We start from the raw sequence: 17,475 nt of genomic DNA, 5'->3' as shown, positions 1-17,475 counted from the left end.
GGGATTACAGGCTTGAACCATCACCCCCTGCCTCCCCAGCAATTTGAAAGGCCAAGAGAGCAGGTTCCGTTTCTGAGTCCATTGCTTATTGGCTGGGGGGCTTCAGATACCTCACTCAGTGCAGACACTGACTCTTCAGTTCCTGCTGTGTGCAGGCTGTGAGCTTGTGTGGGGACACAGTGGGAGACAGGCCCTGTCCTCAGGCTCACGCTCTGAACACCCCAAGCCTGTTTCCTTCTCTGGAGAGTGACTGGTGATCTCTACTTTGTGGTGCCTCAGGAGGTCACATGTTAGTGACTGAATTCTCACTTCTGGAAACTTTATGAAAGTAAAATATGATAAAGCCCCATGTGCCACCTCCTACCCCTAGACCCAAAGCCTGCTCATCCAGACTATTACCAGCTTCATGTCAGTAGTATTTTGAACCAAATCTAGACATATTGCTTCATTCATAAATATTTCAGAAATTATCTCTATGATTTATTTTTTCTGAGTTGGAGTCTCACTCTATCACCCAGGCTGGAGTGTAGTGGCACGCTCATGGCCACCACAGCCTTGATCTGGGCTTAGGCGATCCTTCTGCCTCAGCCTTCCAAGTTGCTGGACCTACAGGTGCATGTCACCACACCCAGCTAATTTTTTGATTTATTGTAGAGACAAGGTCTCACCAAGTTACCCAGGCTGGTCTTGAACCTCTGGACTCAGGCAGTCTTCTCGCCTTGGCCTCCCAAAGTGCTAGGACTATGGGCTTGAGCTACCACGCCCAGCCCATCTCTGTGATTTTTTTAAAACATCACAAAAATACTATTTTTGCACCTAAATGAATTAATAATTTCTTAATATCGAAGTGTGCAGAACATGGAGGTGTGTGCAGGGGGGGTGTGAAGGGTGCCTTCCCTGAGGGCCCCGCTTGGTGCCTTTGGACACCAGGGCTCTAGCCCAGCCCCTCTCCATTCTGTCCAAGGGTTCACAGGCAGAAGAAGAGGGACCCTCAGGAGGCTGAGAGTCTAGACAGGGCCACCTCAACATCCTTGAAATTTGGGGGAGGTCTGAATCCAGGGACAAAGGTGCTGGGGAGATGGGGTGCAGACGCTCACACCTGTGACCATCTCTCCATCCAAAAAATATGGTTTTTATGTATTAATTCATTCACCTCATCAATCTGTTCATTTGTGCAATGGTGTGTGCTGAGTGTCCCCTCGATGCTCTGAGCAGGGCCCAGAGTGCACAGCAGGGAACATGAGATTTGGGCCAAGTCTTCCAGTTGTGAATATGCTGGAAAATAGGTCAGCAGCAGAGCACAAGGTATCAGCAATCAGCCCTCGGGGAAGCTTGGCGGGGGCAGGGCTGAAGTACCCCAACTCCTGGATCCTCCATGGGCGTGCTACCTCTGGGCCCACTCTTTGGCCAGGGTGGCAGGGGGCTACCCCCCCCACACACACACACACAGGGGCTGTGCTGGGGTGAGGACTAGGACATTGCTGTGGCCCAACACCCTGGGGTCCTTCCTGGGCATCAGAAACACCCGCTTGGCCTCTGCCCTGGCTCAGATGACCCTGGGGGCTGCTAGCATCCTGCCCCCTAACCCTGCCTGTGTCACTGCACTTCTGGTTCCTACCCTGAGAAGAGCAGCAGGTTTCACTCCTGGGGAATTTTTTTCTTCTTCCCCCAAGAGAGGATGTTAAGCAGACCTGGGTGATTCCTAGCACAGTCAGGGGTAATGGGTCATCCACGTACCCCTCATTCATTAAACAAGTATGTATTGTGCACCTACTGTGTGCTTGGACCAAGTGTAGGTCCTGGGAAGGCAGCGATGAACTTAGATACTAGAGATGAGCTGCTTGGAGCACATGCTTCTCGTACCCGGGCTCAGCCTGCTTTGGGACTGAGCCAGTGCCGGGTGCCTAGTAGGCACACAGGACAGGTTTGTCACTTTCCCCCTGGCTTTGCCCATCAATTCCAGCCAAGATCAACCTTTGTTTCATTTGAGGATTATTTTTAAATTGAGATATAATCCACACATAAAGTTCACCCTTTTGAAGTATACAATTCAGTCTTTTCGCATATTTTCAAACTAGTGTGGTCATCACTATCTAATGTTAGAATATTTTCGTCACCCCCCCAATCAAAAAAAACCTGTACCCATTCTTTACCCCCACCCCCAAGGCCCTAGCAATCATGGATCTATTTTCTATGGATTTGCCTATTCTGGACATTTCCTAAGAATGGAATTGTACCGTTTTGTCCTTTTGTGATTGGCTTCTTTCACTCAGCATGATGCTTCTAGGGTCAGCCATGTGGTAGCCTGTGTCAGTACTGCATTCCTTTTATGGTTGAATAATATTCCATTGTATGGATAGACCACATTTTGTTTATCCATTGATCCATTGACGGACATTTGGATTGTTTCCACTTTTGGCCATTGTGAATCATGCTGGTGTGAAAATTTATGTACAGCTGACCCTTGAACAACACAGGGGCTAAGGGCACCGACCCCCTGCCCAGTCTAAAATCCACATACAACTTTTAACTTCTCCAAAACTTAACTACTAACAGAAACTAACGATACTAACTACTATCGACCAGAAACTTAACTGATAAAGTCAATTAACACATATTTTGTATGTTATATGTATTGTATACTATATTCTTATAATACAGAGAGCTAGAGAAAATAAAATGTTATTAAGAAAAACATAAGAAAGAGAAAGTGTTTACTGTTCATTAGTGGAAGTGGGTCATCACAGAGGTCTTCATCCTGTGGTCTTCTCATTGAGTAGGAGAAAAAAGGGGAGGGCTGGTCTTGCTGCCTCAGGGGTGATGGAAGAGGAAAATTCATGTATAAATGACTGCAGTTCACACCCCTTGTTCAAGGGCCAGCTGTTCAAGTCTTTGTGTGGATGTGTTTTCATTTATCCTGGGTATACACCTAGAAATGCAGCTGCTGGGTCATGTGGTAACTCTAGGTTTAGTCGTCAGAGGTCAGAGGAACTACGAGACTGTGTCTACAACAGCAGCACACTTTACACACCCACATCAGTCTTGCCCTTCCTGAGGGCTCGAGCCACGTCTGTCCCTGGCATTTTGACTCTTGGTCTCCTCTTTTCATCACATTCTTCCAGCCAAAAGATGTGTCCTGACGGCAAAGGTTGGGTCTTCCACATTTTCCTGCCCTCAGTTTTGACGTAGGCTAGGGCACCAGAATTTACCAAATAAAGACCAGACCACTGCCAAAGGCAGATGGGAAAAAATCAAAACGACATACCGGGTGACTTCAAAAGCCTGCAAGAGCCAATTCCATCAACTCAGGCATCATCAGCCACAGAGGTGTTGCCGTTTCAGTGATGTTCAAGTATGAAAAGACATGCTCTCAGAGTCAGCGTGTCAGGGATGCAGTGCTGTGGGGCTGCTGGCTTGTCCCAGGGGCCATCTGTGGTCCCTGTGACCCCAAGATCTATGAGGACTGTTGGCATTCCCAGCTGCCTTCCCCAGTGCAAGGGGGGGAAGGGACTTGCTATTTGGCTTGGGTCCTGCTTGGGGCCTCTGGGTCTCAGCATATTGCAGGAAGGTGGGGACAGCACCTGCAGACTTCTCTCCCACTGGACTGTGTCCCACTGGCCTCAAGGTAAAATGCAGGCAGATGCTGGCCCCCTCAGCTCAAAACCCTCCAGCAGCCTCTCCCAGCTCACTGAGTAGATGCCAAAGTCCTGGCAGCATCCACATGATCTGCACATAGCCCCAGCATGTTCCCGCTCTTGCTGTCCCCCAGGTGCCAGCCACATTCCCCTCAGGGCCTCTGCACATGCTATGCTGGCACCAGGGCTTTTCCCCTCGAGATCACGTGCACCACTCCCCCAACTCCTCCGAGTCTCAGTTGGGTGTTCTCCCTGGCTCCTCCCTAAAATGGGAGCATCGCTCCCACTGTCCCCTGCCACTGCCACCCCTGAGAAGGGCAGGAATCATCTGTTTTGTTCATGCCACGTCCCCAGAATAGAGTGGGTGACTAGGAAGTCTTGGATGGGTGGATGAATGAATGAGTGAATGGGTGCCATCTTGTCTAGACAAGGGGCCCCACCCAGAGAGAGGGTGGCTATGAACCCTACCTCTGTCCCACCTTCTTTGAGATCCATGTCCCAATTGGGGTGGGGCCCAGCGAACTTAGGTTTCTTTTCCCTCTGCCAACCTGACCCCACGCATACTCTACTACTCTGTGCCTCAGGTTCCTCATCTCTAAAGCACACAACTCAGGCTCCCCTTGAAGCTGGAGTTAGAGTTAGGTGAGATGAAGTTAGTTGATAGACATGGAATCCTGGGACTCTGCCTGGCATGGAGTACCAGAAAACTATGAGCTTTATTGCTTTTTAGAGAGAAAGGTCTTGCTATGTTGCCCAGGTTGGTCTCAAACTCCTGGCCTCAAACGATCCTCCCACTTCTGCTGGGACTGTAGGCATGAACTGGCTGGCATTATTAGCCCAGAGCCACCTACTCAGGTTGGAGGTTCAGTGTCTAGAGTTCCTCTGCAGAATGCTCTTGCCGCAGGTTTCCTTGATTCAGGGGACTGCCAGAGAGGTGTTATGGTCTGAATAACACTGGGCTGCTCTCCCTTGATACCAATAAATCAAAGGGCAGGGAACTGGTTGAAGGAGTTGTGTTAGGTGGGGCGCAGTGGCTCACACCTGTAAATCCCAACACTTTGGGAGGCCAAGGTGAGAGGACTGCCTGAGCCCACAAGTTCGAGACCAGCCCGGGCAACTTGGCAAGACATCATCTCTACAATATATAAGTAAGTAAATAAATAAATTAGCCGGGCGTGATGGCACATGCCTATAGTTCCAGCTACTTGGAAGACTGAGACGGAAGGATCACCTGAGCCAGCAGGTTGAGGCTGCGGTGGCCATGAGCATGCCGCTGTACTCCAGCCTGGGCGACAGAGTGAACTCCAACACACACACACACACACACACACACACACACACACACAGAGTTTTGTTTCTTAATTTGAATCTAGGGAGCAGAATGGGCTTTTGGCCTCTTTAAAATGGTTCTGCTCACCCTTCAAGTTTTACAGTCTGCTTTTTTTAAGTTCAGGGTAGTTGGTACCGATACACTGTGTGACTAGCAGAGCATTGTATGTAACCTAAGCCGCATTTTGTCAATAATGACATTTTATGGTCCACATTACCAAAGGTATCTCACAGCTTTTTATCAGTAACACCCAGCAGAAGCGTTAATCAAGCTTGCCAGAGAGTAAAGGGAGTTAACAGGGCCTAAGACATCAAGACTTATGATTTCATCGATACAAGTTATACAAGCCTCTGACTACTAAAAGGGAATAAATAGGGATTTACATCTCTCGGTTAATTGGGCAGTCTACAGGAAAGTGTTCTTTGAAGTTACTTACTGGGAATGCATAGGAGATAAGGAGAAGCACACCTTTTGTTCACTCCCAGGAATGTGAGTATGCACAGGAATGCTCGAATACTTGTCATGCCCTCTCTAGGGTCTGTGGCAATATGGACAGAAAATAGCAGTTCTCTGTATCGGAAGTGGTATCCTTCAAGATGGAAGAGGGGCAGAGGTAGAGCTAGGGCCACCAGGGTCCTCTTCTCTGGGGAGGGTGTCCATGGGGGAACATGCCTGGGCTGTAAACCTGGGGAGGTAAGAGTGTCCTTCTGGCCTTCCTCAGTGGGGTCCCTAGAGCACAGCCTCCTGGCAAGTGGCTTTCCCCCCTGCACTGCAATTTCCCCACTTGCATGGCTTGCAGAGCTCCTTGGGGACAGCGCCTGCTCCATCCTGGACCAGCAGGTCTGCAGTCCTTGCTCCACCCCTCCCCCATTGGGATGCTCCAGACAGTGACAACACCTTCCTGAGCCTGCCACCTGTTTGGAGCCATGCCTGCCACAACCACAGGTCCTTGCTGTGTGGAAACATTTAGGAATTGTGACCAGGGCACAAGCCAATGGGACATGAGCACACTCGGGGAGGAAACATTTAGGAATTGTGACCAGGGCACAAGCCAATGGGACATGAGCACACTCGGGGAGGGGGGCCCTGAGGCCGCTGGTCCATCCCTCCTGAGACCCAAGGTCTCCTGGGGGTGTCTCTCCCCCGGGATAGAGATTCAGGCAGCCTCCTCCCTGCTCACACCCAGAGCAGTCTGCATCACAATCCTGCGCCCTCTGGACAGGAAGATGTCATTGCTGGGCTAGAGGTGGACCAGGACACTGGTGGATGTAACCTGACCCTCCGAGGGTGTTCAGAAACCACAGTACAGATGCCAGTGAAGAGATGGAAACCAGCCCCCACACCCCGTCCAGCCTCACCAGCCCCAGGCCCAAAGTGGGTGTGCAGTGACATAGCACCCAGGGCCTCCAAGAGGAGGCAGCTCGTCCACCTGGGATGTGTGGCCACAGGGCTGTCCCAGGCAGAGCCAGACAGGCTGCAGCCAGAAGGATGCTCTGCTGAACTGCTGGCTCTCGCCGCCGGGACCAGGACCACCTTGTACAGGTGGGGAGGCCAGGCATCCATCGAACTGCAGCTTCCTTGGTTCAGCTGGTGAGGGGTGACCAGAGACTCCACACCCCATCCCACCTGGCAGCATCCAGGCTGCTGGCCTCAGTGTCGTCAGCAGACAGGACCATCCCTCACAGATGGCTATCAGTAACGGGAGTCTTGGCTCGGTGGCACTCGTGGCAGCAGCTGGTCCTGTTGGCTTCATTCACACCAGCGGTGCTCAGGGCTCCCCCGCCGGGGCTGACAAAAATGCCCCATAAGTCCTCATGGACACTGCTGGTGGGAGCAGGAGGGCATTCATCTATCAGACAGGTATATACTGAGCACCACTCAGATGGAGATGCAGCAGGCAGGGAAGGAGCCCTCCCCTGCCTGTGATGGGACTGGGAACCAGCTAGGACATCTAGTAAGGGGGGCTAGGGCCGTAGGGGTGGTGGTCAGGGAGGTGACTGCTTTTCTGAGGTGGAGCTGTAGGGCCAGAGCCAAGGAGATGGTGCACCCAGGGTACAGGCCTGACCACTTACAGTACCCCCCCCCAACTGCGTGTGGTGAGCCAGGGGCTGCTGAGCTGACAGTGGCCACAGTGAGATGACGGGAAGCTGCAAAGGCTCTGGGATCTTCTGGACAGAGGAATTCAGACTGTCCCCACCCAGCAGATCACCAAGGCGCCTGCTGCTTTAATCTGACAAAGAAATTGTCAAATATAAAAAAAGTCATTGCAATTTTTAAAAAATATTTTGTATGGAACGTGGAAGCACATTCACCAGCTGTGCGGTGTGGTGGCCGGGGGACTGCATCATGGCAGGCCTGGGGCATCCCCGGCGTGTCATGACTTTCACTTACTTTGAGAATGTATCACTCTGAACTCAAATATGGCATAGGCTTTTAAAAGGAAGTCAGTCCATGGAGGAAGGACAGGAGAGGGGTCATGTTGCACTGAAGGGAACCAAAGAGGCTGAGCATGGAAATCCCCAAGTGACCCTTCCTGGGGCCCTGGGCTTGGCAAAAACAAGGCACGGAGCACTGAGCTGAAGGGACCACATGGAACCTCCACGGCAAGGCCTGCACAGTGCACTCTGGGTGCCTGAGCACCTCAGGTGGTTCTTCCCCGTCCACTAGAAGGCCAAGCCGAGGGAAGGAGCTGCCTCCCTGTCCAGGGTCCTAGCCTGAGGCTAGTCCCAGCCATACCTGGGCACCAGAGCTTCAAAGGACCTGACGTGCCAAGTACTCAGGTTCCCCTGACCTTGCGTCCTGAGTAGGATGTGGGACCCGAGGGTATCAAGGTAACGCCTGTGTCTTTGATTGTAGAGATCGTTAAGGAGGTTGAGGTGCCACAGGCTGCCCTAGGTGTCCCAGCCCATGGGACAGGGGACAGCTGCCACATGCCTGTGGTGGAGGAGGAGGTGGGCATCCCAATACCAGCTCCAGGGCTCCTGCAGGTCACGGAGAGGAGGCGTAAGTATGGCTGACCCACCCAGCCCACTCCATGGGGACCCTGTGAGCTCCCCCAGGACAGTAGACAGCAGGGTCCACATCCTGTCCCAACACTCCCTGGGGTGTGGGTCCAGTGCTGAGTGCTGAGCTCTCACAGCTTTGGCTCTCCGGGCCTCAGAAAGCTTTCTAGTCTCCAGTGCAGAGCACACGCCCTAGAGTTCAGGTTTGCCCTGATCTATCCTACCAAACTTTACAGGAAGTCATGGCTCACCCATGAGCCTCATGGGATAATAAAGCACCCTCTCCCAGGCCTCTCGGGGCTCTGCGCAGTCTTGTTGGAAGGGCGTGGGGTGACTGTGCCCTCTCTGCCCCCAGAGCCCCTGAGCAGCGTCTCCTCCCTGGAGGTCCACTTTGACCTCCTGGACCTCACCGAGCTGACCGACATGTCTGACCAGGAGCTGGCCGAGGTCTTTGCTGACTCAGATGATGAGAACCTTACCAGTGAGTCTCCGGCAGGTGAGGCTGGCGTCGGCATAGGAAGTGGTGGGCTAAGCCCCCTGGGAAAGCCCGAGTCATCTCTAATGTGTTTAATAAGAACCTGTCACCCACCACTTCATTTGCCATTGCATTTCACAATATCTATCTGCCCATCTAGCTGCTGCTCCTAAACTTTATTTTCCAAATAAGCAACAAAGGGGCAAAGCCACCGTCCCACCAAAAGCAGAATTTACTAAATGTGAATTGTAATCATAACTTAGGCCAAGCACAAGAATGGGGAAATCGGTGGCCTGGGCCTAAGCTCACTAACTTGGTTTCCCATCTGGCTCCCAAGGGAGCACCACCACTGGCTGAGGGCAACTCATCTCTGCTCACGCTCCATGCCTGCAGGGCCCAGAGCCCCACAGCGTGTCATTTCGTGTCCCCACAAGCCCTGTGACCAGCACACAGGATTCACTGTCTGTCTAGTGGGAACACGTGAGCATGTCCTTTGGTCTCTTCCAACAGTGACCGGCTGGACATCCATGAGACCCTGTGTGAATTCAGACTGCTCACTTTGGGCTGTGGAGTGGGGTGGGCAGAGCACAGGCGCTGGGCCCTCTCCTACTGGACAGCTGGCCTAGCCTTTGCTTCTCTACCCCCAGGCCACTAAAGGCTGCATTTAAGGCACCAGCCCCACTGGGAGTCCTGCCGGTGACCAGCTGATCCCTCTGGAGGCATCAGGGATGGGGTGTTAGCTGTGTGTCTCTGGGTGCTGTGAGCTCCCAGGTATGACAGTGGCTCTGGTATCTGGGGGGGACCCAGAACTGGGCCTGGCTCCACCTCTTGGGATGGCAGCCCCAAGCTCACCTCCAGGACAAGCCTATACCCAACTCTAGCTGACTCCCAGCAGCTCCACTGTTTTACCTAGCACAACCCTTCCCACCCCACCCAGCCCAGGAACCCACAGGTGTGTGCTGGGCCAACGCCAGCTGTGGCTGCTGTGGCTGGGGAGGAGGGTGGGTGGGGCTGGCAGGACACATGCCCAGAGCCACATAACAAGATTGCGAAGGGCAGAGGCTGTGAGGCCTGTAGGATGCTCTGGGCTGCTGTGAGGGCTTTGGGTGGCCCCACCAGGGTCGCTGCATGACCAAACAGAAGTAGCCAGAATCAAATTCACATGAAGAGGAGGCCTGGGCTACACAGTGACTCTCCAAGAGGCATAAGAGAAGACCCTGCCCAGGTCACAATATCCATTATCTCTGGTTAGGCCATCTTCCACATCTTGTACGTCCAGGGGACTTCACTGTGCAGGAGGGGGGTTGGGGGGGCTGGTATAGCATATTGGCAGGAGGGACCCAGGAGGCTGGCAGGACACGCGACGCAACCACCCCAGGCCTCGGCTGTGTGGAATTCCACCTCCCGTGTCCTCCCCAGGTCTGCACCCACTGCCCCGGGCCGGCTGCCTGCGTTCCCCCTCCTGGACAAGGACAAGAGCTGAAAAGAACCGTGAGAAGCAGCCCCTAGGGGACCCTGAGCGGCAGGCCGCAATCCTGGACACGTTTCTCACCGTGGAGAGGCCCAAGGAGGACTAGGCCCTCTCCACCAGTCTTGAGCCACGGCATGGCTGGGGCCAGACCACCACCACAATGGCAAACCTGGGCAGTCTTGGCCCCACGGACACACTTCACCCTCCCGAGGCCCCTACCATCACCTCCTGACAGTGAGTCAGGGTTGGGATACCACCAAAAGAGGCTCCCTGCCGGTCCCTGGGCCTCCCTCGGAGGCCAGCAGGCTTCCCTGGAGGACACACTGGACCCCTAGATGCTTCTGGGAGCCAGAACACAAGCACAGCCCAGTGGCCTTACAGATAGCTTGCTCCTGGGCCCCGGATCAGGTTGGTGGCACCCTGGAGTAACTGCCCAGGATGAGACAAGGTGTGGAGCGAGCAACGGTGGCTTGGGATGAAGGGGACCTCGGCCTACAAGAGTCACTCCAAGAACCCGAGGGTTTTCCCAGGCTGCCATGCTCAGAAGTCAGAGGTGGATTTGGTAGATGATGGGATGCTCTGTTGTCCAGCAGAGCAGTGATGATTAATGTCCACCTTGATTTCAATCCTGCCCCTGCCCCATGGTCGAATGTCGGCACCAGGGTCCCCTTCCCTGGCTCCACTCTAAGACTTGCACCCGCTTCTTTTGGTCCTTGCGTGTGACAGGCAAGGGCCCAGCCCATCTCCTCCTTAGCTCAGAACACCAAATATCGCCAGACTGCCTCAGAACCGCGGTTGACACCTGGACTGCTCGTGGGGTGGGGTCCTGCATCATTATGAGGCACAGCCTCATGTCTGTTCTCCACACCCCATGACCCAGTGCATGGCCCACAGTGGCCCTTAGTCTCACTCAGCAGCTTTGGGGCCCACGGGTCCCTGTAGGTCTGTGTCCTTGGAGTGGCAAGGGAAGCCAACAGGCCCCACCCTCTCTGCTGAGGGTGAACAGGTGCCTGCTGAGGGCTCGAGGGGCATGGAGTAGGCTGCCCTGGGGTGAAACTCCAGGCCCTCTGGCCATCCTCCAGCTGCAGAAGCTGCTGTGGGACATCTCTGCACCCAGCTCATCCCCTCCAGAACAGGCTTCTTGCCTGACAGCAAGTCCACGAATGGTCTTAGTATGAAAGTTTGAGCTTGCTTCTTGTCCCCAAACTGCCCTGCCTCGTTTCTCATGAAGAAAACGTTTCTGGGGGAAGAAAACAGGTTCCTGGTCCCTATTCTCATCGGACTCCTCTGGAGGGGACCAGCTTGTGCTTGCTCCCACTTCTGGACTCCAACCCCCGGGCCTCTGCACTGCTGGCAAACCCAGTTCCCTCCCAGACCATCCCTGTGTTCCATCACACAGACCGAGCAGCTTCCCTTTCAATCCCATAAAGGCAGCCGTGTGCCCCTGGCCACCCTTCACCCACCAGGGTCTTCCGCCCATTTCCATCCTTCCTGCTGCAGCTTCCATAGATCTCTTTACAAAGAGTGGGATTAAAGTGTCACCCCGCATCAGAGGGCCTGGCCGCAGTCTCTTCCTTTCTGACACCACTGCACATGGGTGCCTGCTGAGGGCCCGAGGGGCATGGAGTGGGCTGCCCTGGGGTGAAACTCCATGCCCTCTGGCCACTCTCCAGTTGCAGAAGCTGCTGAGGGCTTCTCTGTGCTCCAGGCTGGCTCCCTTGGGTCACATTTTGGGGTTCCCTGGACTGCCAGTCCCTCCATAATACAACAAAGGGAACCATTAAGGAAGTGAAAATCCTGCCCCACATGAGCCCATTAAGGGGAGCAGACAGTTACGCCCCAGTGACAGCTCTTCCCAAGAATAAGGTCCCAGAAGCCACAGGCTCTGGTCACAGGGCAGCACCAGAGGACCACAAATGAAGCCAGAACACCTGCCCACTGTCATTACAAGGTGAACGGCCAGGTGTGACCTGCTTTCTGCCTGGCCCACAGGGCTCCATGTCCGGCCCCACTGGGCTCTGAGGAGGGAAGGTTGGACCCGTCACACGTGAAAATTCTCAGCCAGGTCTCCTGTGGCCATGGACCCAGAAACTGACTCCAAGTCAGTGTTGTATTTTCTGGGAAGAGTGCATAGCTTCCAGCACATTCTCACACACACCCATTCCATCCCATTCCACCTTCTTTTCCAGTAGGCAGGCTGAGAAGTACTGACCCTGGCCAAGAGCCAGCTCTCACCTGGGGAAGGCTCCCACCTGCTGAAGGCTCCTTTGCCCCTAGGTGCAGAGTGCAGCAGCGTGAGGCTGTGCGTAGACAGCACCCACAAGTGTTACTCTGCTCGGCTGGGCCATCACTTGACGGGCTGACAAGGACAAACTGTGAGTCACTCAGGATGGACAGGAAGAGACAGTGGAAAACGGTGTGTTCAAGTCAGACGGTGAGACTGTTCCAGACTTATAGAAGGAACAACTTATGAAGGACACAGGCAAGGAGGCTGGAGGGGAAGGTGGTGTAACCAGACCTAACAAGGGGAGGCGAAGGAAAGCGCCAAAGAAGAAACAGCTCAGATGTGGTCAGACAGGGTGTGGAGGCCCACTCTCAGACTATCACAAAGGGCCCCAAGCAAGCACAACCAGCTGGGAGGTGATGAGACACACCCCCAGGCTCTCCCAGGTGTGATGGTGGGAACCATTGGCTGGATCAGTCATTGCAGGGGCCAGCTCCAAAGGTGGGCCAGGGCTGTAACCTCCCACAAACACACTGTACCCTGGAGGCCCTGCCACAGATGCTTCGATGTTACAGAGGCTTTCTGGGGTTGAGGGAACACCCCTACTCCTATCTGAGAGAACCCCAAGACCAGATCCCAAAAGAACCCAAGTGACTCAGCTGCTCTGGATTTGGTGGAGGCCATAATACAGGTTGATCCAGGAGATTTTCAAAATCCAATAGTGTGAGCCAGGTGTGGTGGCATATGCTTGTAGTCCCAGCTACTCAAGAGGCTAAGGTGGGAGGATCACTTGAGCCCAAGGGTTCGAGGCTGCAATGAGCTGGGTTTCTGCCACTGCATTCCAGCCTAGGCCACAGAGTGAGACATTGACTCAAAAAAAATTTTTTTTAAAGTCAATGAGGTGCATTTTACAAACAGCAAATATTAAACATACTTGTTCTCAGTTGGAAATTCTATGTTTAAGGGTCTAATGCAAACATAACAAATGATTTGGAAAAGGTACTACAAAATTCCAGTGTCTGGTGTGGCTTAGACCTCAAGAGAAGCTGAGAGTAGACAGGTATGTGGGTATAACAAGTAAAGCCCCTGTCTCGACCCAGCCACTCACCCAGATGCCCAAAGAACATCTCCCCTGGGTCATGGGCTGTCCCAGGTGGCCCAGACATCCATCCATCCACCCCAAGGCTACTGTTGACACAGCAAATTGCTCATGGCCATGACTGCTGATTCCAGTGAGGGCAGGTGGTGGGCTCAGTGCTGGAGAGCATGCAGGGACATTCTCACCAAGACCCACAGCACTGGATCTTCCTCACACCCCAGACCAACAAGGAAAAGCACCACAAGAGCCTGACGCTCACAACCCAGAAGTGGCCTTCCTTTTATTCAGGAGCTGCCCAGCCCCAGGAAGAGGGTGTGTAAACAGGCACCAGGGCCAGGGGCAGCCATCTGCTGAGACTTGAGGGTCCAGCCTCTCCATGAACACCCTAGAGCCAGCCAAGGCCCTTAGAACCTCCCTCGCTACAATCCCAACAAAAAGGGTCGCAGGGAACAGAAGCTTGTTGGCATATGGACTTAAAATCTGGCACACCCTGGCCAGTTAGGCACCCCTGCCCAACAGATGCAGGTTCTGCAGGAAACCAAGTCTCTGGCATGCCCAGAGCAGTGCTGCCATGGACCCCGAGGCATGGGTGCACCCAAGTATGAAGCCCCCGTGGCTTCCCTGTCCTCCCCCCAGCCACAACTGTGGTGGTGCTTGCTTTCCTTCAGGACAGATCAGCACATCAGCATCCGCCAATCCAAACAGCTACTTTAGAAATCTAAATTGTGGGCCAGGCATGGTGGCTCACACCTATAATCCCAGTACTTTGGGAGGCCGAGGTAAGAAGACTGCCTGAGTTCAAGACCAGTCTGGGCAACTTGGCAAGCCCTCATCTCTACAATAAGTCAAAATATTAACCAGGCATGGTGACGCGTGCCTGTAGTTCCAGCTACTTTGGAAGGCTGAGGCGGAAGGATTGCCTGAGCTCAGCAGGTTGAGGCTGCGGTGGCTGTGAGCATGCTACTGTACTCCAGCCTGGGCAACAAAGTGAGATTCCAACTAAAAAAAAAATCTAAGTTGTGGCCAGGCACAGTGGCTCACGTCTGTAATCCCAGCACTTTGGGAGGCTGCAGCAAGATCACTTGAGCCCAGTCCGAGACCATCCTAGGCAACATAGCAAGATTTTGTTTTTAGTTTAAAAAAATTTTTTTAATACATAATTTAAAAAAGAAACCTAACTTTCCCTTGGTGTCTTACATTCTCCTTTTCTGAACTCTACCTCACCAAATCTTGAGGGGTACTGGCTGAACCAAAACTCCCCCTCTGAGGGACTTTATAAGGATGCACATGAACACTTCTCTGCAAGAGGCAGGCTGACTAGGAAGCCTGATGTCCTGTCTCCACTCAGCGCCTGACACAAGCCTCTCACTGGATCCTACACTCAGGGCTCCCACATGGGTCAGAGCCTGCTGCCTTTCCCCTATGACTCAGACCCAGACTTGCCCATCCTCCTGCTGCCTTCCTGTGGGTTCAGAGCACCCTGATCTAAAATGCCCATTCGCGATTATCACATCTTTTAATTTGTTTTTGGTGACTGTGCAGCTGCTTTGCTTAAAGGCTCTGGGGAAGCAGTCATCTCCCACAGTCCCATCCAGCAGTCGGTCCTGGTAGCCACTGCATACAGGCTACCCAGGGTTCTCCTGCACAAGCTGCTCCATGTCCCCATCTTCCCGCCTCTGGTTCCAGCCCTTCAGCCCTTCGGGTAGGGACGTGTCCTCCTCCAGGCTGCCAGTACCCTCAACAAACTCCTCGTAGGTGGACTTCTCTGCAAAAGGCCGGGGGCCCAGCAACTCCACCATGTCGGCTTTCTCCAGCACTTCCTTCTCCAGGAGCCGCTGGCCAACCTGGAAATGATGACCCACTGGTCAGACTACTCTGAGGTCTGCTCCTGGCTGCGCGTAGCAGGCAATGCCAAAGCCAGCCCAAACCTGAGCAGGACCCGGATGGCCATGGCCAACCAAGACCCGACATGTGACCCAGGACCTGGCCCACTTGCCTTCTCCACCTGCTCCCGGCACCGTGTCAGCAGGTCCAGGGTGCGCTTGTAGGCGGCACTGATAAGGCACCGGACCTCCTCATCGATGAGCTGGGCAGTCGCCTCGCTGTACGGCTTCTCCACCAGGGTCTCACCTTGTCGGGGAAAGTCAAAGGACAGCTGGCCCAGCTTTTCACTCATCCCAAACTGCACAACCTGGAAGTGCATGGGGCCTGGGTGAGCCTGTGCCAACTGAGCCACCCACAGCCACGCACTGAGGTCACCTGCCCTTTACCTGGGCATAGGCACTCTGGGTGACCTTCTTCAAGTCGTCCTGAGCCCCCGTGGTGATGCGCCCAAAGAACAGCTGCTCGGCTACTCTGCCTCCCAGCATCATGCACATGCGGTCAAAGAGCTGCTCCCGCGTGTAGAGGTGCTGCTCTCGGGGCAGGTACTGCGCGTAGCCGAGTCCCTTGCCCCGGGGAATAATAGATACCTGCAGGACAGAAGACTCACTCACGTCACCCCCAAACGCCACACCCCATCCTCTCCAGGAGCTGCCCTGGAGCCCCCATATCCACCTTGCCCCAGCTCCGGCCACAGGTCCCTTTACAGGAGCATGAGAGAAGAAAGCCTGACCTGGGCCCGCCATCCACCCACCTCAAGGAGCTCCAGCTCAGGAGGCTCACACGGAAAAACACCTCTGTCCTGTCTGCCCTGCAGAGGTTCGGGAAGGGCCCTAGGGTCAGATCCAAAGCTCAGGAGCAAGTTCAATATCAAAACTTTCCTATGGAGGCAGACGGCCAAGGCCCTTCCTGGAACCAACACTCCCTGCTCTGCCTTCCCATTCCCAAATGGATCATTTGACAAATTCTAGACCAGTGTATCCTTAAAGTCCCTTGGAAGGCTGAGGCATAAAGATCACCTGAGCTCAGCAGGTCGAGGCTGTGGTGGCTGTGAGCATGCCACTGCACTCCAGCCTGGGCAACAGAGTGAGACTCCCAACTCAAAAAAAAAAAAAGTCAAAGGGTTATCCCCTTGAATGAACTGTGCCCACATGACCACGAGCTGACACATGGACCCAGGCCCAGAGGCCAGCCCTGGGCCCAGTGGGTAGACTTGCTTAGGGAAGAGAGACCTACCTTCAGCAGGGGGTCCGCATGCTCCAGGAACCAGCCCACCACCGCGTGTCCCGCTTCATGGTAGGCCACAGTTGTCTTTTCACTGGGCTGCAGGACCTGGGTCTTCTTCTCAAGGCCTACAGATCACATTCCCAGGCAAGTAGGGAGGAGTGGGTAGCTGGGAATGGTGTCACATCTCTACTCCCTCCACTCCCAAACCGTGTCTACTACTTTACCCAATCCCCAAGATCTGGCCCAGCACCTGGCTGTCTCTCTACATGAGACAGCGGAGAGGCCCAGCCTCAGCTAGTGGTACAATCCTAGCTCATTGCAGCCTTGAATTCCTAGGCTCAGTAATTCCCCCCTCCTCAGCCCCCCAAGAAGCTGGGACTACAGGCATGACCCATTGGCCCCAGCTAATTTTTAGAAATTTTTTGTAGATACGGGGCCTCACTTCATTGCCTAGGCTGGTCTCAAACTCCTGAGCTCAAGTCATCCTCCAGCCTTAGTCTCCCAAGTATCTGAAACTATAGGTGTGAGCCACCGCCCCTAGATAATTTTTTTGTTGGGGTCTCACTGTTGCCCAGACTGGTCTTGAACTCTTGGGCTCAAGCAATCCTCCCACCTTAGCTTCCTAAAGTGCTGCAATTACAGGTATGAGTCACTGTGCCTGGCTAGATAATTTTTTTACCTTCTGTAGAAATAAGGTTTCACTATGTTGCCTAGGCTGGTCTTGGACTCCTGGCCTCAAGCAGTTCTCCAACCTCACTTTCCCAAAGTGGGATTACAGGCATGAGCCACGGCGCCTAGCTCACTCCACACTGCTTTCTACTTTGCAGGAAGACCTTACCTTTCAGCTCTGCAGAAGGCACCACCCACACACCTCACACGCGGTGGCCTAATTTACAAGGCCTGTGTTAGGCCAATGGGAATAGCTGTGTGTGAGCCATGAAAGGCACTGTATCCTGGGGCTTGATTAAAAGTGACTCCAAGGCATGGTGGGACAGAGAAGGATGATTTCCAGTGTCCTAACAGCCCAGAGTATGGGCAGGTAACAGGACAAAAAAGAGACACAGACTGCATGACCAGCCCTGCTCTGACTACCCTAAATAATTCACATACCAGAGCACCCAGGACAGCCTT

The 17,475-nt window shown here is 53.8% G+C and overlaps 2 protein-coding genes across 2 annotated transcripts in view; one reads left to right on the top strand and one right to left on the bottom strand.

The window, feature by feature from the left end:
• Window positions 1-7,817: 7,817 nt before the first annotated feature.
• Window positions 7,818-11,466, top strand: DBNDD1 (dysbindin domain containing 1). The gene is made up of 3 exons (XM_021708564.1): window positions 7,818-7,968; window positions 8,323-8,463; window positions 9,862-11,466. Exons 1-3 carry the CDS (start codon window positions 7,896-7,898, stop codon window positions 10,017-10,019), a joined length of 372 nt encoding a protein of 123 aa, XP_021564239.1. The 5' UTR covers window positions 7,818-7,895; the 3' UTR covers window positions 10,020-11,466.
• A 2,897-nt stretch (window positions 11,467-14,363) lies between these two features.
• LOC103251467 (AFG3-like protein 1) overlaps window positions 14,364-17,475 on the bottom strand; it is a 29,082-nt gene continuing 25,970 nt past the window's right edge. The window contains exons 14-17 of the mRNA XM_021708563.1: window positions 16,354-16,469; window positions 15,507-15,707; window positions 15,233-15,427; window positions 14,364-15,080 (exon numbers count right to left, since the gene is read on the bottom strand). Of these exons, the coding sequence (XP_021564238.1) occupies window positions 14,862-15,080; window positions 15,233-15,427; window positions 15,507-15,707; window positions 16,354-16,469 (731 nt within the window). The 3' untranslated portion in view covers window positions 14,364-14,861. The remainder of the gene's footprint in view (window positions 15,081-15,232; window positions 15,428-15,506; window positions 15,708-16,353; window positions 16,470-17,475) is intronic.

Source organism: Carlito syrichta, unplaced genomic scaffold, assembly GCF_000164805.1.
Source record: "Carlito syrichta isolate Samal-C Ts95f unplaced genomic scaffold, Tarsius_syrichta-2.0.1 Scaffold142937, whole genome shotgun sequence".
NCBI lineage: Eukaryota > Metazoa > Chordata > Mammalia > Primates > Tarsiidae > Carlito > Carlito syrichta.
Note: the sequence above shows the minus strand (reverse complement) of the source record. Positions and strands in the feature narration are given on the sequence as shown.